The 20,306-nt window shown below is 49.1% G+C and overlaps 2 protein-coding genes and 2 long non-coding RNA genes across 14 annotated transcripts in view; 2 read left to right on the top strand and 2 right to left on the bottom strand.

Annotated features, from left to right (window-relative positions):
- Positions 1 to 3,030: 3,030 nt before the first annotated feature.
- C5AR2 (complement C5a receptor 2) lies at positions 3,031 to 12,578 on the top strand. Of its 6 annotated transcripts, XM_072773717.1 has the most exons (4): positions 3,031 to 3,730; positions 4,180 to 4,424; positions 5,213 to 5,319; positions 9,331 to 12,578. In XM_072773717.1, the coding sequence occupies exon 4, from the start codon at positions 9,346 to 9,348 to the stop codon at positions 10,357 to 10,359; it is 1,014 nt and encodes a 337-aa protein (XP_072629818.1). In that variant the 5' UTR covers positions 3,031 to 3,730; positions 4,180 to 4,424; positions 5,213 to 5,319; positions 9,331 to 9,345; the 3' UTR covers positions 10,360 to 12,578. The 6 variants fall into 6 exon arrangements, with proteins under 6 accessions (XP_072629818.1, XP_072629827.1, XP_072629801.1 ...); XM_072773726.1 differs by lacking the exon at positions 5,213 to 5,319; XM_072773700.1 differs by lacking the exons at positions 4,180 to 4,424; positions 5,213 to 5,319 and having other exon boundaries at positions 3,034 to 3,730.
- Positions 6,199 to 20,306, bottom strand: part of LOC140603161 (uncharacterized) — a 15,927-nt gene continuing 1,819 nt past the window's right edge. Inside the window, exon 2 of the long non-coding RNA XR_012006216.1 lies at positions 6,199 to 10,275. This is a non-coding gene — a long non-coding RNA (uncharacterized lncRNA). The remainder of the gene's footprint in view (positions 10,276 to 20,306) is intronic.
- DHX34 (DExH-box helicase 34) overlaps positions 16,860 to 20,306 on the top strand; it is a 27,831-nt gene continuing 24,384 nt past the window's right edge. Inside the window, exon 1 of one of the 6 annotated variants that reach the window (XR_012006125.1) lies at positions 16,860 to 16,986. The gene's annotated coding sequence lies outside the window, so the exon portion shown is untranslated. Of the gene's footprint in view, positions 16,987 to 17,505; positions 17,760 to 17,781; positions 19,387 to 20,306 lie in introns of those variants that run through there. The other 5 variants (XM_072773566.1, XM_072773610.1, XM_072773604.1 and 2 more) reach the window with 5 other exon arrangements.
- On the bottom strand, positions 17,252 to 20,301 carry LOC140603165 (uncharacterized). Its single transcript, XR_012006220.1, has 2 exons — positions 19,167 to 20,301; positions 17,252 to 17,724 (listed from the first exon to the last, which is right to left on the bottom strand). It is a non-coding gene; the product is annotated as an uncharacterized lncRNA (long non-coding RNA).

Here is a 20,306-nt window from a genome sequence, read left to right as displayed (position 1 = left end):
TCCAGACCATCTACGAAATCCTAACATCCAACAGCTGGAGCTCTACACGTTTAGCACTTTTGGGTTCCGATGTGACAGGCTAGATCCTATGATTCAAATAGTCTGTGAGTCACCTGTAGAATCCCTTGGGTCAAATAGCCTATGATTCCAATGTTCTAAGAGTCTGTGGTTTCAACACTGCAGCATCTTCCACCTGGATCAGCAGTCAGCAGACTCCAGCCTGGGGGCCGCATCTGGCCCCTTGCTTGTTTTCGTAAACAGAGTTTTGCTGGGAACACAGCCAGGCCTGTTCAGTCCACGGCCACTTTCATTCCACCAAGGCAGGTTGAATAGTTGAGACAGAGACCACGAGTGACTTCTTGACCAGCAAAAACTATTTACTCTTTGTTCTTTTCCTGAAAAGTTTACTGACCTCTGATGTAGATATTCAAAGATTCTAGGACAGATGGTGGTTTTACAGATATTCATTAGATTATTGTACTTGACAATAATCTTACATGGATGTGACCTACACTCTTCTGTGCATTGAGTATCACATATTAATATACATTGTTCAAAAGACACTTATTTCTCTATCTTAGGCATTCATTTACCTTTTCAGGTTTCTATAATTTTTAAAAATATTTTATTTATTCAACTATGAGAGACACAGAGAGAGAGAGAGAGAGGCAGAGACACAGGCAGAGGGAGAAGCAGGCCCCATGCGGGGAGCCCTATGTGAGAGTCGTTCCCGGGTCCCCAGGATCACACCCCGGGGCTGAAGGCAGTGCTAAACCGCTGAACCACCTGTGCTGCCCAGGTTTCTATAATTGTGTTAAGTTGGGTGCACCTGGCTGGCTCAGTCGGTGGAGCATGCTACTCCTGATCTTGGGGTTGTAGGTTCGAGCCCCACACTGGGGAATAGGACTTCAAAAGGAAATCTCTAAAATTTTTTAAATTAATTTAAAAATGATGTTAGGGGATCCCTGGGTGGCGCAGTGGTTTGGCGCCTGCCTTTGGCCCAGGGCGCGATCCGGGAGACCCTGAATCGAATCCCACGTCGGGCTCCCTGTGCATGGAGCCTGCTTCTCCCTCTGCCTGTGTCTCTGCCTCTCTCTCTCTCTCTGTGTGACTATCATAAATAAATAAAAAAATTAAAAAAAAATGATGTTAGGTTGAACTCTAGGAAATTGCCAAACATCATCCTGTTTTGGAGTGAGGGGGTGAAATGGCTTATTATTCATTACTTAAAAAATTAGAAAAATACGAGTCATATAACATTCACCATTAATGGCATTTAGTACATTCCCAGTGGGGTGCAACTGTCACCACTCTCTAGGTCCAGAACATTTTCATCACCCTAAAGAAACCCCATCGTGCCCCCCAGCCCCTGGCAACCACTAAACTGCTTTCTTGCTACAGATTTGCAAGAATGCAACCGATTTCGACGCATGACGTGGCAATTCTCTATGTCAACCTAACCTTCTAAGGTCTCCTTCTGGCCACCACCCCCCTCCGTCCTTGAGGAGCTGGCACTTGGTATCTTGCAGAGTGGCTGTAAAAAGGAATTCCACCTCCAGAGTGGCCCCTCTCTTTCTTTTTTTTTTTTTTTAAGATTTTATTTATTTATTCATAGACACACAGAGAGAGACAGAGACACAGACAGAGGGAGAAGCAGGCTCCATGCAGGGAACCCGATGTGGGACTCGATCCAGGGTCTCCAGGATCACACCCCAGGCTGCAAGCTGCGCCAAACCACTGCGCCACCAGGGCTGCCCCAGCCCCTCTCTTTCTATAAAACTTTCTATGAAAGTTGTGTCCTGCTTTCCACCCCCAGCCGTCTGCATCTGCACCTGCAGAGAGCCTGTCCTTGGTCCACAGCGTCTCCCAGGCCCCCAGGAAAGAGCCACAAGCACCAGGGACACCAGGAAACCTCAGAATCTGAGAAACATGCACCCCGAGACTCAGCGGCTGAAGCGTTTATGAAGCTCTAAAGATTTGAGCTGTAAACTGGAGGTCGGTAGAAATTTGCACTGATCATGGACAGTCCCCAGCCTCCACCTCTGCCACCCTCATCTCTTTCTTTTCTTTCTTTCTTCTTCTTCTTCTTCTTCTTCTTCTTCTTCTTCTTCTTCTTCTTCTTCTTCTTCTTCTTCTTCTATTTTTTAAAAAAAATTATTTATTCATGAGAGACATAGAGAGAGGCAGAGACATAGGCAGAGGGAGAAGCAGGTTCCCTGTCAGGAACCCAATGTGGGACTCGATCTCAGGACCCCGGGATCATGACCTGAGCCAAAGGCAGACACCCAGGTGCCCACCCCCCCACCCCCCGTCTCTTTTCTGAGCAGGGTGGGTCCCCATAGGATGTGGGTGGTGAGGAGGCCTCCCAGGGCATGGCAGGAGGGGACAGAGGGGACGTGTATCTCTTTGGGAGGGTCTAGGGCCACAGCAAGGCTTAGCCAAGACCCAGGCCCCCAGGGTGGGGCTGGGAGACGTCACAGATCACGCAGTTCCAGTCTGTTGACTCAGAACAACTTCCTCTAACAACACGATTTGATTCCCTAAACAACATCAAAAGAAATGTATAACTACAGCTCCCTCAGCCCCAAAGGCCGCACAGAGAGAGAAGTATATGCGCCAACAACTGCTGAATAAGAGTTCTGAAATGGGAGAACCACTTCCTCTTGCTCAGCCTGCGTTCTGAAAATGTAAATTTTGACACCTTTCATTAGATTCTTTCCATTATCCTCGATCTACCGTGTAGGTGGCCACGTCCAGTGGGCCCAGGTAGCCGCTGCTGTTGGAGGTGCTTTCAATCTCTTCACCCGTGTCCAGCTCATGGAAAAAAAAAAAAAAAAAAAAAAGGCCCCTGCACAGATGAGGAAGGAGAGGCCAAGAGAGGCGAGGCCCTGGATCTCAACGGTGGGCTTTGCCCGGGCCCCTCGTCATTCTGGCCCCGAGACCACATTCTCAGCCTCCACACCTCTGCTCAGAGGGAGGTTAGGGACACGGGGCCATCAACATCTTCCCGTGATGATCAACATCTTCCTGTTTCAGAGATGAGGAAAGCCGGGGAAAGGGCAGGACAGGATTGGTTTCTGTTTTGTCTGGCCCATGTTGTTTGGTGGCTTTGGCCTTTTTGCGGGGCATGTGGCACTGAGCCGTCTGCCGCAATCCCTGGCAGGCGGGAGGACTGTTTATCTGCCTTCAAGGCTCTGCGAGGCCAGAGAGAGGAGCTGGCGCACAGCCGGAGTCTGGCAGGAGGGTAGCAGGCAGTGGGTGCTCCCTGAGGGTGACCTCGCAGCCCCCCCCCCCCCCCCAGAGTGAGTCCCGGCCAAGAGCCTCAGGGTCAAACCGCATGCAGGTCTAGCTTCCAGGAACTGATGGCCTTGAGCAGGGGGTTGGCGACACTGGGTCAACTCTCCACCCCCCTGGAGCGCTCTCCAGCTTCTGCTGCCCAGTAATTTTGGGATGTGTGAGTCATGGGAAGAATACAGGATAAACACACCCTGGAAGGAGGCAGAGGCCACTCCTGTGTTCCCCTGGTTATGAAGATTTGCTGGGACCTGTGAGGTGGGCAGTGCTCAGCTGTGTCCCCCGGGAGCCCTGGCAAGGGGGGCAGATTTCCAAGAATTCACCTGCTGCCAGGCACAGAGAGGGGAGAGCCCGGGCCTCCTGGGTCCTGGTTCTGAGCCTGGATCGTGTTCCCGCGTGGCATTTGGGCAAGATGAGGATCCTCTTACAAGAGACGGTAAGGATGGAGGGACGGAGGGAGGGAAGGATGGACAGGAGGGGGTCATTTAACCAGCTCAACTAATTATTTTCAGAATCTGGGAATCAGAACTAGAATGTGAGAGGTGGAATCTTATCCTCATGACACTGGAATTCCAGACTCTTGGAATTTACTTGGGTGGCCAAAGGGAAGAGCTTTTTGTCAAAGGATCTGCATATTTGGTGTGCTCAGGTGTAGAGAAAATGACCTCTCTCTCTCTCTCTCTCTTAAACATTTTATGTATTTATTCACGAGAGACATACAGAGAGAGGCAGAGACTTAGGCAGAGGGAGAAGCAGGCTCCCTGCAGGGAGCCCCATGCGGGATTTGATCCCAGGACCCTGGGATCACGACCTGAGCCAAAGGCAGATGCCCAACCGCTGAGCCACCCAGGTGCCCCACCAACTCTACTTCTTCTTCTTTTAAAGGTTTTATTTATTTATTCATGAGAGACACAGAGAGAGAGAGAGAGAGGCAGAAACACAGGCAGAGGGAGAAGCAGGCTCCACGCAGGGAGCCCGACGTGGGACTCGATCCTGGGTCTCCAGGATCAGGCCCTGGGCTGAAGGCGGCACTAAACCCTGAGCCACCCGGGCTGCCCACCAACTACTTCCGAAGAGAGAATCTTTATTTCCATGTATAACACGCACACGTGTCAGAACTGTGTGCACAGGTAATGAGCGCCCGGGTCAAGCAACAGCATGAGCCGGGATGCCTGGGTGGTTTAGTTGGTTAAGCATCAGCCTCCGGCTCAGGTTGTGATCCTGATCCCAGGGTCCTGGGATCGCATCCTGAGTCGGGCTCTCTGCTCAGTGGGGAGCCTGCTTCTCCCTCTCCCCTGCTTATGCTCTCTCTCTGTCAAAAAAAAAAAAAAAAAAAGAATCTTAAAAAAAAGAAACAGCACAAGCTGATGCACCCTCCTGTTCCCCCGCTCACTGCCCACCCCCCATAGACTGCTTCTGCTCGGTTTTGAACTTGAGTGAATGATATCACTCAGTCACCTCCCCTGTGTGTCTGCCTCTCTCCCCCCAGCTCTGTGTGTATGAAATCCACCCACATTCATGTGTGTGGTTTGTTCATCTGCTGTAGAATATTCCATTGCATGAACATATCACGGTGTGTTTATTCATCCCACCCCCCCGGGGGCGACTATCAGGGTGGTTTCCCATCAGGGGCTGCTATGAACACGTCTTTCCTGGCGCATGTTTTTTGATGAGCATGTGTGTGCTTCTCTGCAAGGAGGGGCGAGGTATCCTATGTCAGGGTTAAGTCGAGTCTGCCCTGTGGTTCCCCAGAGCAGAAGTTCCAAGGAGACTGGCTGATTTGCAAGCACACATGTACCAAGAGCCCACACACTGGCGCTTGCGAGCTTAAGGAACCGAAAGAAACCTAAGTGACCCCTTTGCTTCCCTGTGCCTCACTTTCACTCTTTATTCTTTGACTCACTGAATACCAACGAAGCACCTGCTGCGCGCCAGGTGCCGTTCTGGATGCCGGGGACACGGTGATGCCCAAGTAGCTGGCGGTTTGGGAAATGGAGCATAACAATAACACGTCATACGGTTGCCGTAAGTGTTGTGCTTGGTACATAAGAGGTGTTTGATCAATGTCACCCGCTGTCTTATTGTTATATATAAAATAATAAGAGACACCTGGGTGGCTCAGCGGTTGAGCGCCTGCCTTTGACTCAGGTCATGATCCCGCAGTCCTTGGATCGAGTCCCACGTCGGGCTCCCTGTAGGGCGCCTGCTTCTCCCTCTGCCTGTGTCTCTGCCTCTCTCATGCATAAATAAATAAAATCTTTTATAAAATAATATAATAATAATAATCACGGCAATTATGTTTTATGTGTAGATGTAACTATATGAATGTCATTTGTTTTTTTTATGAATATAATCTATTGTACAAAATGATGATAAAATAATAAGGCTATTCGTGATTATCATTAAATGTCTTTTATTTATAGCCCAAGGCTGGTTCATAAGCACGGCCCATCCAGCCAGCGGGCTGATTCTGAAGCTGTTGTAGGAGAGGGTTGATGTGTGTGCAGATAGGGAAACAGATCGAAAACACATTCGTTACATGGAAGAGATAAGGGGATGACACAGCGGGTGTTGGATGTTGCATTTCTGTTTGAGATATTAAAAGGGAAATACCACAGACTGGCTGAGCTGCCAACATGCAGAAAATTTCCCGGATTTCGACCAGCAAAAACTGTGGCAGTGTGGGGTCTGAGGGCGGGGAGAGAGGGCGCGCACACCAGCAGCTAGCAGGTGGCTGAGGCTCGCTGCGGACCAGGCACCGTGTTGGGCTCTTCACGCCAAGTCACTTACTGAATGTTCGTCTCACCCCAAGGTGAGAATATTATCATTCTCATTTTACAGACAAGGAAGCTGAAGAGGTTAAGTGACCTGCCCAAGGCCACACAGCTGATGAAGCTTTGAATTTTTATTTATTTATTTATTTATTTATTTATTTATTTATTTATTTATTTTAAAATTATTTATTTATTTATTCATGAGAGACAGAGAGAGAGAGAGAGGCGGAGGCAGAGGGAGAAGCAGGCTCTATGCAGGGAGCCCGATGTGGGACTGGATCCCGAGACTCCAGGATCACACCCTGGGCCGAAGGCGGCACCAAACCACTGAGCCACCCGGGCTGCCCAGTCTTTGAATTTTTAAAGCCTGCACCCTTTTGATTCTAATGATGAAATAATACAAAAGCAGCATGCCAAACTCCAAACACATGCGCACAGATACACAGACACACACGTGCACAAAATGGCTGGACACACACACATGCATGCACGCACGCACCACAAAGTGGCTGGGCCTCTTAGCTGCTCCTTGGCAGGGTGGAAGGGCAGAGAGCAGCACGCCGACTTCCCCTCTGCTTTTCCTGTTGCATCAATGCCAGCTAGAGCTCTGGGTAGTGCCAGCCAGCCCAGGAGAGCCAGCAGAGAGCCACAGGTCTGCTGGCTCTGACGTGATGGGGGTGGCCTGCCATGGCCTGAGCCCTTAATCTCTGCCATGTGCTTTACACCTGTCAACTCCTTGAGGCCTCCCACAAACCGGTGAGGTAGGTTCCTCTCGGTGACTTATTCTTCAGGCGAGGAAACCAAGAGAGAGCCAGCTGAAACTGTGTTACGGAGCCTGGGTCTGCTGAGGGCCACGGGCCGCATGGCCTTCTGTCTCTCGAATCTAAGGTTTTGGGGTGAGTATACTCTAGGGCCCGGAGTTCCAGAGTGGGGCTAGCATGGTTCAAAACTCAGCTTGGGTACTTGTTTAGCTGAATGATCGTAGGTAAGTACTTCTCATCTGTGGAGTGTGTATGATAATGGTATTAGAACCAGAGGGTTGTTGTAAGGATCAAATAATATAAGATTTAAAGGTGTTTGGAGCAATGCCAGACACGTGACACAAAGTGCTCAATGCATGGTGGCTTCTAATAATAATAATACTATTAATAATATATAATAATAGTAATGTCATTATTATCACTATTGCTATGATAGATCATGTTGCTTCGTTGCTCACCACCCTCCTGTGGCCCCGATCTCACATGGAATAAAAGAAAATGTCCTCAAAATGCTCCCTGCGGTCCATGATGTCTTTCTGTTCTTACCTTCCCCTTCTCTGCCTCACCTACTCCACTCCAGCCACACTGGTGTCCTCGCTGTTCCTTGAACATGATCATCATGTCCCCACCTCAGGGCCTTTGCACCGGCTGTCTCCTCTGCCTGGAACTCTCTTCTTTCGGGTCCCCACATGGCTCGTCCCTCACCTCCTTTATGACTTTGCTTCAGTGTCACCTCCGCAGAGAGGCCTTCCTTGACCACTCATTTAAAATCCCCTGTGTGATCCTTTTTTTTTTTTTTCTGTAGCATTTTTCACCTTCTAAGACACTGTATTTTGCTTATTTATTTCTAATTTGTCTTTTTCCTTATCTGACTCCTCCCGCTAGAGTGTCAGCTCTGAGACAAAAGAGGTTTTGGTTTGTCACGTCCCCCACTAGGCATGCAGTGCCTGGAAGAGAAAAGGGACTCAGGACTTTTCTTGAATGAATGAATGGATCTCCTGACCGGGGAATTCAACATTTTATTTTTCCTGTTTTCCAAACACCATCAAGACTTTAAAAAATTGCTCTAGTAGGATTCTAGGTATGTTCTGTCTCTCGATCTGGGTGCCTCTTAAACGGCTGCGTTCAGGTTGTGAAACCCAGTGAGCTGGACCTACGTGATGTGTGGTACCTTGCTGTCTGTGTGTGTGCTCTAGTTTATGCAAAAAACAAAATAACACAATTTCTCCCGAGGTACATTTTCATTCTACCGAGATACAAAAATACCAGTGAAGAAGAACCAAGACAAGTACTTTTGCTGTGAATGCGTATTAACCTTTCCCCCTCTTAATGGATATTTGGATTCCAATGTTTTAAATTCTAGAATTCCACGTTGCTAACAGGCTAGTGTTACATTTAAGTGCTCTAGAATCTCCCTGTCCAATGAGGTAGCCATTAGCCATGTGTAGCTATTTATATTTAAGTAAAATCAGAAGATTTTTAGTCTCAAAAATTAGTCTAAAAATTTAGTCCCATTTCAAATGCTCAGTAGCACCTTTTGGCCTGCAGGTAGTTACAGATTGGATGGCTCAGATCTAGAACATTCCCACCAGGGGTACCTGGGTGGCTCAGTTGGTTGGGTATTTGCCTTTGGCTCAGGTCATGATCTCAGGGTCCTGGAATCGAGCCTTGCCTCGGGCTCCCTGCTTAGTGGGGAGCCTGCTTCTCCCTCTCCTTCTGCAGCTTTCCTCTGCTTGTGCGCACTCTCTCTCTCATAAATAAATAAATAAATAAATAATCTTTTTTTTTTTTTTTTGAAAAGAATGTTTCCATCAACACTGAATATTGGATCCCACAGAGCTGCTCTAGAATTCCAAATAATAATTGGCTGCAGTTGGGGGATCCCTGGGTGGCTCAGCGGTTTAGTGCCTGCCTTTGGCCCAGGGCGTGATCCTGGAGTCCCAGGATGGAGTCCCACTTCGGGCTCCCTAAATGGAGCCTGCTTCTCCCTCTGCCTGTGTCTCTGCCTCTCTCTCTCTCTGTGTCTCTCATGAATAAATAAATAAAATCTTTAAAAATAAATAAATAATTGGCTGCAGTTCTAATGGTATGCCATTTGGAGTTTCCAAAAAAAAAAAAAAAATTTTTTTTTTTTAAATCACGATCACAGTCTAACATTGTAATGTTCCAGAATCCCAAGATGCTAGTAAGCTTGAGTTCTAACACTGTCATATTCTAGAATTCCTGGATGCTCACCTAGGGCTAGTGTGCTAACCCCCGGCATCCTAGAATTCCAGTATAGTAGCCTGCTCGGGTTCCAACATTGTGTTATTGGCTAATCCCAAGATGCTACCGAGCTAGTTCTAAGGTTGGGGGCTTCTAGAATTCCAGTATTAGAATGCACCGGAGCTCTGACACCGTCACAGTCGTTTCCAAGCCGCCGGTGGGGTCCCCACCCCCTGAGGATTGCAGGGGCCTGAGGGCTTCCTCGACCAGCTTCCACTGCTTTCTCTCCTGTTCAGGAGCCTGGGGCCTGGATGGAGAACACGTCTGTCAGCTACGATTATGGGCACTACGACGAGATCCCGGATCTCCCCGTGGACTGCGTGGACGGCTCCTGCGTCTCCACGGACCCGCTGAGCGTCGCCCCGTTCCTGCTGTATGCTGTGGTCTTCCTGGTGGGCGTGCCCGGCAATGCCACGATGGCCTGGGTGACCTGGAAAGAGGCCCGCCGGAGGGTGGGTGCCACCTGGTTCCTCCACCTGGCCGTGGCGGATCTGCTGTGCTGTTTGTCTCTGCCGGTGCTGGCGGTGCCCATGGCGCGCGGGGGCCACTGGCCGTACGGGGCACTGGGCTGTCACACCCTGTCCTCGCTCATCCTGCTGTCCATGTACGCCAGCGTGCTCCTCCTGGCCGCTCTCAGCGCCGACCTCTGCCTGCTGGCGCTCAGGCCGGGCTGGGGGGCTGCGGGGGGCCGGGCACGCAGGGTGCAGGTCGCCTGCGCGGTGGCCTGGGCCGTGGCCTTGCTGCTCACTGTACCCTCGGCCATGTACCACCGGCTGCACCAGGAGCACTTCCCCCCCCGGCTGGAGTGCGTGGTGGACTACGGGGGCTCGGCCGTGGTTGAGAGCGCCGTGGCGGCCGCCCGCTTTGTGTGCGGCTTCCTGGGGCCGCTGGTGGTCGTGGCCAGCTGCCACGGTGCCCTGCTGTGCCGGGCCGCCCCGCACCGCTGGCCCCTGGGCGTGGCCGTCGTGCTGGGCTTTTTTGTCTGCTGGGCCCCCTACCAACTGCTGGGGCTGGTGATCACCGTGGCCGCCCCGCACTCCAGGCTCCTGGCCCGGGCCCTGCGGGCTGAACCCCTGGTCATCGGCCTCGCTCTGGCTCACAGCTGTCTCAATCCCGTGCTCTTCCTGTATTTCGGGAGGACTCACCTGTGCAGGTCGCTGCCAGCTGCCTGCCGCCGGGCCCTGAAAGAGTCACAGAGCAAGGATGAAAGTGTGGTTGGCAAGAAATCCACCAGCCATGACCTAGTCTCAGAGGTGGAGGTGTAGGCCCGAAGGAAACTGGTTTGGGTGCTTCCGCCCTATTTCGCCAAGCTGCCTTCAGGAAAAGCTGGATCCAGGGGGCTGGATGATCTTTCTTTCTTTGTCCATTCAACAGACATTCATTATGCACCTGCTACGTGTGAGGCCTTATAATAGGCACTGGGGGAGTAGCAGTGACCAAAAGGGACACAAATCCTTATCTCCCGGGGCAGCTGGCATTCTAGTGGAGGAAGACAGAAAAAGAGCAAAGCAAAAGGGAATATGGAGTATGTCAAGTGGTGGTAACCTAAAGGGGACAGAGAGGACTGATTAGGGCAGGGGTATGTGTAAGCTAGGCAAGGCCCATTGGGTAAGGTGATAATTGAGCCAAGACCTGAAGAAAGGAGGGAGGAATCATTCATAAATCTGGCAGAAAAGCATATACAGGGAGCCGCAAGTACAAAGGTCCTGAGGCACAATATGCTGGGCATATTTCAGGAAGAGTGGAGAGGCCAGCGCGGAAGAAGCTGCGGGAGCAAGAGGGAAAGTGGGTCAGACAAAGGGAGAGAGGTAGTGAGGGCCGGATTTGAAAGCCCACCAGGCCAGAGCAAGGGTTTGGAGATCCACGGCAGGGTTCTGAGCTGTTAGCAGATAAAATATACAATATCCAATTAAATTTAGTTTCAGATAAACAATGGGAAAAAGGTATTTTTGTTTTGTTTTGTTTTTTAGCAGGAGTATGTCCCATGCAATATTTGAAACTGTAAAAAATTATTTGTTTGGGGCACCTGACTGGCTCAGTCTGTAGAGCTTGTGACTCTTGATCTCAGGGTTGTGAGTTCGAGCCCCATGCTGGGTGTGGAAATTACTTAAAATCTTTGGGGCGCCTGGGTGGCTCAGTTGGTTAAGTGTCTGACTTTGGCTCAGGCTGTGATCTCAGGGTCATGGGATCAGCCCTGCATCAGGCTCTGTGCTCAGCATGGAGTTTGCTTAAGACTCTCTCTGCGCCTCCCCACCACTCACTCTCTCTCTCAAAGTAATAATAAAAATCTTTTAAAAAGTAAAATCCTTAAAAATTTTTTAAAAATAAAAATCATTTGTCGTTTATCAAAAATTCAAATTTAAGGGAACATTCTGTACATTTTTTTTTTCTAAATTGGACAACCCTATTTATGAGCACAGAAGTGTCTTGATCTGACTTAGATTTTAATAGGATCCCTCTAGTCACTGGGAGACTAGACCAGGGGGGAGAGAGGAGGGACATGAGGAGCAACTGCTTTAGCAAAGAGACTACTGCCATGATCCCAGCAAGAAGTGACGGTGACTTGGGTCAGGGTAATAGCAGAGGTGGTGAGAAGGTGACAGGTTATGGATCTATTTCGACAGAAAGGCTATATCCTAGTTCCTTGGCTTGGTATTTGAGGCTTCTCTCTGCCACTGGACACGTTTATGCTCTAGCTGCTCAGACTGATGTAGCAGACAGAGTAATGGCCCCTAATGAGGCCCACATCCTAACCTCCTGAACCTGGGAATATGTGACTTATGTGGCAAAGGGAACTTTGCCATTGTGATTGAGGATCTTGAGGTGGGAAGAGGATCCTAGATTATCCGGTGGGCCCAAGGCAGTTGCGAGGGTCCTTATAAGAGGGAGGCGGGAGGATCAGGGTCAGTAGCGGAGATGTGACAGCAGAAGCAGATGTCAGAGTGATGGAAGAAAGGGGTCACTGACTAAGGAATGCAGCCCCAGCAGGGGCTTGCTGACACTTTGATTTTAGGCTCCTGACCTCCAAAACTTGTACAGAATAAATCTGTACTATTTTAAGCCACTGAGTGTGTGATAACTTGTTACAGCAGTCACAGGAGACTAATACAGGAGACTACAGGGGACTACTACTCCCATACAGGAGACTAATCCTCTGGGTTGTATTATTTTCATGCCCCTGGGCCTTTGCTCAAGCTGGTCCCACTGCCTGGAATGCCCTCCGGATCTATGCTGCCCTTTCTGGTAATCACTAGGTGTCTGTGCCTATTCAGATTCAAATGAATTCAAAGAAAAAATCGAGTACCTGGAACACCTGGGTGGCTCAATGGTTGAGCATCTGCCTTTAGCTCAGGGCATGATCCCAGGACCCTGGGATCAAGTTCTGCATCAGGGTCCCCGCAGGGAGCCTGCTTCTCCCTCTGCCTGTGTCTCTGTCTCTGTCTCTCTCATGAAAAATAAATAAAATCTAAAACTGAGTTCCCCAGTTGCACAAGTTGCTAGTTGGAAGCTCATCAGCCCCGTGTTAGCCCCTGCGGGGCAGTGCATATACGGGGCCTTTCCATCACCGCAGAGTTTTACTAGACAGGACTGCTCGAGAATCCCACCCGCTCACATCTCTGAAGTCACAGAGTAGTGGCATCTGAATGTAGAATCATTACTCCAGCACAGCATCCTACACATAGCTTCTCCTTTAAGTAATTCCTATAGCAACACAGGGAAGGAAAGGGAGATGTCTTATTTTATAAGACGAGCCCCAGGGAAGGGAGGTCATTTTTCCAAGATCACACAGCAAGGAAGTTGTAGAACTGGGATTTGATCTCATGTTCGCTTGACTCTAGTGTCCATCCTCTCATCTCTGAAATTTTCCTCCAATGCCTTGCTCAAATGACACTTTCTCCAGGGAGTCTTTTCTGATTCATCCCCCTCCGAGGGAGGGAGTAGTCTTCTCCTCTCTGGGTAGAGTTTCTGGAATACAAGTTCCCAGGTAAGCTGTAAATTCCTCAAGGGCAACAGCTGAGTTATTTTTATTTTTATTTCTTCTCCCATCATCCCAGGCCTTAGAAACACCAAAACTGTCTTTATTTGTCTACACCCTGTTTTCCAGCTAGACTGTGAGCTCCACAGTGATGAGGATCTCTTTCTTGCTATCCTTTTTTTCTCTTTTCTAGTATAGGGACACATAGTAGTTCCTCAACAATATGTATTTCAGTCCTGTTATTTTATTCAGCACTGACATGCATGAGTTATTAAGACCAATACTCCCTTGTAGAATGAATTATGTCCTGGGACAATTTACAGGGCTTCATGAGCAGTTGGGGAAAATCCTGTCGTTAATCCATTGGGGCCAGGTGCCATTTAGGAGAGCTCTTTTTAAAATATGTTTGTAAAAGTCTTTTATTTTTTTTTAATTTATTTTCACTTATTACTGCAACAGCTGTACTTATTTAAAAAAAGAAGAATCACTTTCACATAAGCTTTTAAATGTATTTCTTTTTTTTTAAAGATTTATTTATTTGGGGGTTCCTGGGTGGCTCAGTTGGTTAAACATCTGCCTTTGGCTCCAGTCATGATTTCAGGGTCCTGGGATCAAGCCCCATGTTGGGATCCCAGCTCACAGGGAAACTGCTTCTTCCACTCCTCCCTGCTTGTGCTCTTGCTCACTCTCTCAAAATAAATAAATAAATAAATAAAATCTAAAACAAAAAAATTATTTAAGAGAGAGACTGATGTGAGTGGGGGGAAGGGGCAGAGGGAGAAACCTCAAGCAGACTCCCCCCTGAGCCTGGAGCCCGATGCGGGGCTGGATCCCAGGAACCTCAGATCATGACCTGAGCCAAAATCAAGAGTCAGTTGCTCAACCATTTGAGCGACCCGGTATCCCTTGAATGTATTTCCGTGCAACTTGGTCATGAAAAATAATCTTGCCTTTTTTTGTTGTTGTTGCCACTTCCCCTTTTCTGTTCTTAATTTTGTTTGTTTTTTGAATGCATTGATTCTCTTGTTTCCAAAGCACCAGGTCTTAATCTTTTTCCAAGAACTAATTTCAAGTTTGCGATTCAATCCTAGTGTTGGCAGTTTGCGACTTACATCCTGATATGGTATTTGTCGTTTACGTCCTTCCATTTTTCGTCAAAAAATAAATTACAGTTCTCTTCTGGAAATTTCAAGCATTGCTTAATCAATTTCTTCCCCTTCTTCTTTTTTTTTTTTAAGATTTTATTTATTTATTCATTAGAGACAGAGAGAGAGAGAGGCAGAGACATAAGCAGAGGGAGAAGCAGGCTCCATGCAGGGAGCTCGATGTGGGACTGGATCCCAGGACTCCACACTTGGCCAAAGGCAGACACTCAACTACTGAGCCACCCAGGCGTCCCTCCCCTTCTTCTTTTGATGACAAAATACGAATTGGCTTCTCAGTGTTCAAATTGTTTTCTAAAGGCTTGGTAATTGCCTCCAACTTCCCTCTTGACATCCCAACTCTGTGCAACACCTCACTCAAACTCAAATATGGTCAAAATGGAACTCTGGATTTTCTCTCAGCCCTTCTACCCTACTTTTCGATCTCAGTTGATGACAACTTCACATTTCCAGGCACGCAGGTCACAAACTCTGAGGTCATCCTTGACGCTTCTCTTTCTCCCACATTCAGTGGCCTATCTGTCAGCTGATCCCTCTGGGCTCTACCTTAAAGTATACACAGAATCCGACCACTTCTCTTCATTTTCTCTGCCATCGTCCTGGTCCACAATCTCTCACTTAGGCATCAGCTGTCTTCCTGGTCTGCTTTCCTCATCTTGGTTCCCTACAATCTTGGTTTCCCTGCCCACAAGCCAAAATCTAATCTGTTAAAATCTAAGCCAGATCAAGTCTCAGGTCCCTCCTCTGCTCAAACTCCTCCCATGGCTCCCACCTCACTCAGATGAGAAGCCAAGCCAAAAATCCTCCCCTAAGTGTGCTTGATCTACACTCCTTTCCCTACCTCATTTCCAGCTATTTCCCTCTCCCTCCTTCCCTCCACACACACACACCCTCTTGCTGACCTCACTTGTGAACCTACGGACTTTGTTGCCATGGCACTGTGCACTTGCTATTTCCTCCACCTCCCAGGATTTCCATGGCTTGTTGCTTCACTTATTTCTGCTCAAATACTACTTCCTTGGAGCTATGCTCTCTGACCACGCTACTTAAAATAACATCACTCCTTGCCCCTTTGCTGCTTTTTCTCCATAGAGCATGACACTACTGCTTGACATTCTTTTTATTTTTTATTTCAGCGGAAAAATATATTTATAAATAAATATATTTAATAATAATAAATCCTTAAAATATATTTTAAGGATTTACTTCTTTATTCATGGGAGGCCCAGAGAGAGAGAGAGAGAGAGGCAGAGACACACACCGAGGGAGAAGTAGGCTTCCCTTGAGGATCCCGATTCGGGATTCAATTCCAGATTCTGGAATCGTGCCCAGAGCCCAAGGCAGATGCTCAACTGCTGGGCCACCCAGGCGTCCCTCAGTAAAAATATTTAAATGTCTGTTTCTCCTGTTAAAACCCAAGCTCCATGGGAGCAGGGATTTTATCTGTTTTGTTTACCGCTGTATTCTCAGTTCCTAGAACTGGCTTTGGAATCAAAAGCTGTAACCTTCTCAAAAACATTATCTTAAGGATAATGGAGATATTTTAAGGAAAAAGGAGAATGATGGGAGGATACACTAAAAATAAAAGCTCTAGGGATCCCTGGGTAGCTCAGCGGTTTGGCGCCTGCCTTTGGCCCAGGGTGCTATCCTGGAGACCTCGGATGGAGTCCCACATTGGGCTCCCGGCATGGAGCCAGCTTCTCCCTCTGCCTGTGTCTCTGCCTCTCTCTCTCTCTGTGTCTATCGTAAATAAATAAATTAAAAAAAAAGGATTTTAAAAAAATAAATAAAATAAAAATGAAAGCTCTCACATTTATTGAGGGTCTACTATGTACACTCGTGAAAAAGCAATTTATGGATGTACCTTGTGTAATGTATTCTTGCTTACTTTTCCCCAATGATCTTGAAAGGGGAATATTATCCTGGTGTTATCCTCAGACCCACAATGACTGGGGCACCTGGGACCAGAGGGGACTCTGTTTTCTCATTCATTTAGTCATTCATTCAACAAACATTTACGGACTCTCTGACCCTTGTGGTGGCCGCTGGACAACACAGGGCCTCCAAGACAAGAATGGCCCTTGCCTTCAAGGGGCTGGGGAGTTGAGTTGAATTATTAGTGAATTGCTAGGGTGAATTATACAATAGAATTATGCATTAGTAATTATGAATTAGGGGCACCTGAGTGTCTCGGTGGTTGAGCGTCTGCCTTCGGCTCAGGTCATGATCCCAGGGTCCTGCAATCGAGTACTGTATGGGGCTCCCAGGAGGGAGCCTGCTTCTCCCTTACCCGTGTCTCTGCCTCTCTCTGTGTCTCTCATGAATAAATCAAATCTTTAAGAAAAAGAATTATGAATTATAGTGAATAAACCATGGGAGCAGTTTAATAGTGTCTGGGCTCCGGTCAGCTTTGTCCTTGGCGCGGGGTGATCTGGGTGCAAGTGAAGGTTCGCGGGGAGCGCAGAGCTTGCGCACACCTGGGCGGAGGCGCCTGCAAGTCTCCACTGCAGCGCTACCACCGACCCCTAGAGGGCGCAGCGTCACTCGCGGCTCGGCTCAGAGACAGGCGGAGCCGGAGCGTGCTGTGCGCAGGCGCAGAGTGGGTTGTGGCCGCTCCCAGTTCCGCACTGGCTCCTCTGCCGGCGGCGGGGTGGAGCCTGGCCGTGAGGGTGCGTGCGCACGCGCAGAACCGGCTTCGGGCGCGTGAGGGACGCTGGGGACCGGAAGTTGGAGCGATCCGGGCGATTTGTGAGGTGAGGGGGGCGGGGCGGCTGCGCGGGGCCGGGGTGGCGGCAGCGGCGGGTGTCTGGTGTCCGACCGGGCTGGGTGGCTGGGGAGCGAGCCGAGGGGTGAGGAGGGAAGTCCCAAGAGGAGGACATGTGTTGGAGGAGACAGGGGGTCCGGGAGAAGCGGACGGAGGTGGAGCCTGAGCGCCCCGAGAGTCCCTGGGCGACACGGAGGCCCCGAGACTGGAAGAAACGGGAGGCACGAAAAGAAGCCTGGGGAGGCTGAGGCAGGACGGAAGCCGCAGACCGGAGAGATGCGGGCGGAGAGCTGATGGGGACCTCCAGGGCGCCTCCCGGGGGCTGCCGGGAAATGTGGTGGCCCCGGGCACCTGGAGGGTTGGGGAGCTAGCGAACGGATACAGACTGAGGAGGCGGGCGGTTCAGACGCACCAACGAGACCCTCGAGGACCTTCACAGTTACCAGCCCGAGGGGACGACAGGGTTGCAACCTGGGACACGCCGGCTGCTGTAAAAGCCATAGGCTAGCCCAACAGAGAAGATAAATTTATGGAGAAGAAGGAAGTTCGGAAGGAGTGGTTTTGAATGGGAAGTCGACTGGAGAAGAGCAAGAATCCAGGGGGGTGACGGTTTCTCATTGGCTGAGTTGCTGGGATGGTCACTTTCCTGTAGGAGATGCAGCTGCACCTCCTTTCCTGTTGGCACCTGTGATCCATGATTCTCTCCTGTCGGCAGTTCTGTGGGAGCCTGTAATTGACAATTCTTGCAGGGATTGAGCTCAGGTGGTACCTCAGGAGAGCCCGCCCCCCCCCCATCCTTCCGGCCTCCCAACTCCGGCTTTGTGAGATTTCTCTTCGTTAATAGAGCCTGATAGATCCAGAGAGACAGAGGCAGTGGAGGAAAGGAGAACCTGGCAAAAGCTGACGGAGGGACTGAGAGAAGGGAAGAGCCCACCGAGGGAAAGAGACTTGGAGAGAAAGCCGGAGGTGGGAAGTGAGTGAGGCGCATGGGAGTCAGGGGATTAGGGCAGACCAATGAAGAGAGCCATCCAGAGTGTGGGGAAATGGGGTGCGATGAAGAGATGGTGCAGCTGGAAAACAGCAAAGAGAACCGAAAAGACCGTGTCGAGTTGAAAAACGGAGAGATAAAGCCAGACCACGGAGAGAAAAACACAGGAATAAATGGGAGCCTGACTCCCTAGATTTGAATTCATTGTCTCACTATGTACTTAACATGTCGTTGGCCCAGTACAATAGGGAGTATAATAGCACCTTTTAAAAAATATTTTATTTATATATTCATGATAGAGAGGCAGAGACACAGGCAGAGGGAGAAGCAGGCTCCATGCAGAGAGCCTGACATGGGACTTGATCCTGGGTCTCCAGGATCACGCCCTGAGCCAAAGGCAGGCGCTAAACCACTGAGCCACTCAGGGATCCCAGGTTTACTTGTTTTAGAGGGGGAGGGGCAGAGGGCGAGGGAAAGAGCATTTCAAGCGGTGCAGAGCTTGATCTCATGACCCTAAGATCATGACCTGAGCTGAAACCAAGAGTCAGATGCTCAACTGGCTGGGCCACTCAGACTCCCTGGATAGTAGCACCTTTTTAACATGAGGAAAGTGTAGATGTGTGTATGTATGTAGTTGTGCATATAAATAGACGTGTGATTTAGAATAGTACCTGACACGTGAGGAGCTCTGTTAGCTATTAAAGCATCAGACAACTGGGAGACAAGATATTAGGTGGAGAAATGGAGATGAATAGTCATGATGGAGAGGCAGTGACGGAGACTGGGAACTGGAGAGACAAAAATGGAGTGTCAGAAAAAAAAACGACTGAAAAAACCAAAAACGACTGAACAAGCAAATGAGAGGGCCGACAAGGAATAGAGACGGAGGGTTGGAGAGAATCTCAGACCTGAAGATAAGAGAAACAGGAGAGACGGGACCAGACTATGAAAGGGAAGAGGCTGAGCATGGTTAGCTGAAAGACACAGGCTGAGGCATAAGGATGACAGCCAGATTGGGGAGAGCTCAGGGAGCAGAGACAACCTCTGCAAGCTTCCACCAAGAGACCCAGAAATGGTCAGAGATGCTGTAACAGAGAAATGAGGGGACCCAGGAAGTCTACAAGGTAGCCCACAAGAAGAGGCCCCCTTGAGAGCCAAGATGTGTGGTCAGTTGGGCCTACCTAGGCAGCTGGGAGGAATGCTCTTCATTTCATTCCCAATCCTTTTCTCAGGATCCTGGGCTCAGTATCAACAGCCTTCTAGGGCCTCTTCCTCTTAAACTGCCTCCCCTGCAACAGGAGTTCCCTGGGAAGCCACTCTAGCATCACCCAGCCCGTGTTTACCAAAAAGTGACGTGCATAGGCCACTGCTCCCATGAGAAACCACTCCGCCAGCTCACAGGTGCTTCATCAGTGGAAACCCCTTCCTGGCTCTAATAATTCCCAGGGATGGCCTGAGTTCCCCCGAGAGTGCAGAGATCGAATCTCTGAACTCTGTTCTGTGATGGCCCCAAGGGACTGAAGGCAGAGTAGGTGAAAGCATTGCTAATTGCAGATGAAGGTGAAGTGTGGCCTTTTTTTTTTTTTTTTTTTTTTAATATTTATTTATGGGGCACGTGGGTGGCTCAGTCAGTTAAACCAGATTCTTGATTTTGGCTCAGGTTAGATCTGAGGGTTGTGGGATCGAGTGCTGTACCAGCTTTGTGCTCAGCAGGAAGTCTGCTTGAGATTCCCTCTCTGCCCTCCTCCACCTCTAGAATGAGAGTTGGGGGGAGGGCAGAGGGAGAGAAATCCTCAAGCAGACACCCACTGAGTGCAGACCCCAATGTGGGGTGTGGCCCTGAGGTCATGACCTGAGCTGAAACCAAGAGCTGATCACTTAACTGAGCCACCCAGCCGCCCCAAATCGTGGCCTTTTGAGTGTAATTTTCTCCTGGTTCCTTTCACTGATTTCCCCATTTAGCCATCACTAGAAGAAAGGGTGGACTTGACTTCTATTACTGTTTAGCTCCTCTGTTTCAGGCTAGACGATAAGCATTGCAATGTTTGAAAGTAGGTATTGTTCCCATTTTATATACAAAACAACCTCGATGTAGTTAATTTGCAAGTGGCCATGCACCTAATAAATGATGAAGCTGAGGTTTAAACCCAAATCTGCCTGACTCTAAAGCCTCTTTGCCAAGGAGGGCTCTAAATCCTCTTAAGGTCGTAAACTTTAAAAATCTGAATGATGGGCTTCACTCCAAAAAATTGTACATAGGTGGATAATATTATTAGTTAGGACTTATGCAGCGGAGAGAAAACCAACTTTGACCAAAAAGA

The sequence above is a fragment of the Canis lupus genome, chromosome 1 (assembly GCF_048164855.1).
Source record: "Canis lupus baileyi chromosome 1, mCanLup2.hap1, whole genome shotgun sequence".
NCBI lineage: Eukaryota > Metazoa > Chordata > Mammalia > Carnivora > Canidae > Canis > Canis lupus.
Note: the sequence above shows the minus strand (reverse complement) of the source record. Positions and strands in the feature narration are given on the sequence as shown.

What these genes read in the sequence shown, in the direction of transcription:
- C5AR2 (XM_072773700.1), top strand. Translation starts at nt 3,707, where the DNA reads ATGAGGATCCTCTTACAAGAGACG. An exon ending in GGATCCTCTTACAAGAGACG is followed by an intron (nt 3,731 to 9,330) that starts GTAAGGATGGAG and finishes TCTCCTGTTCAG; the next exon opens with GAGCCTGGGGCCTGGATGGA.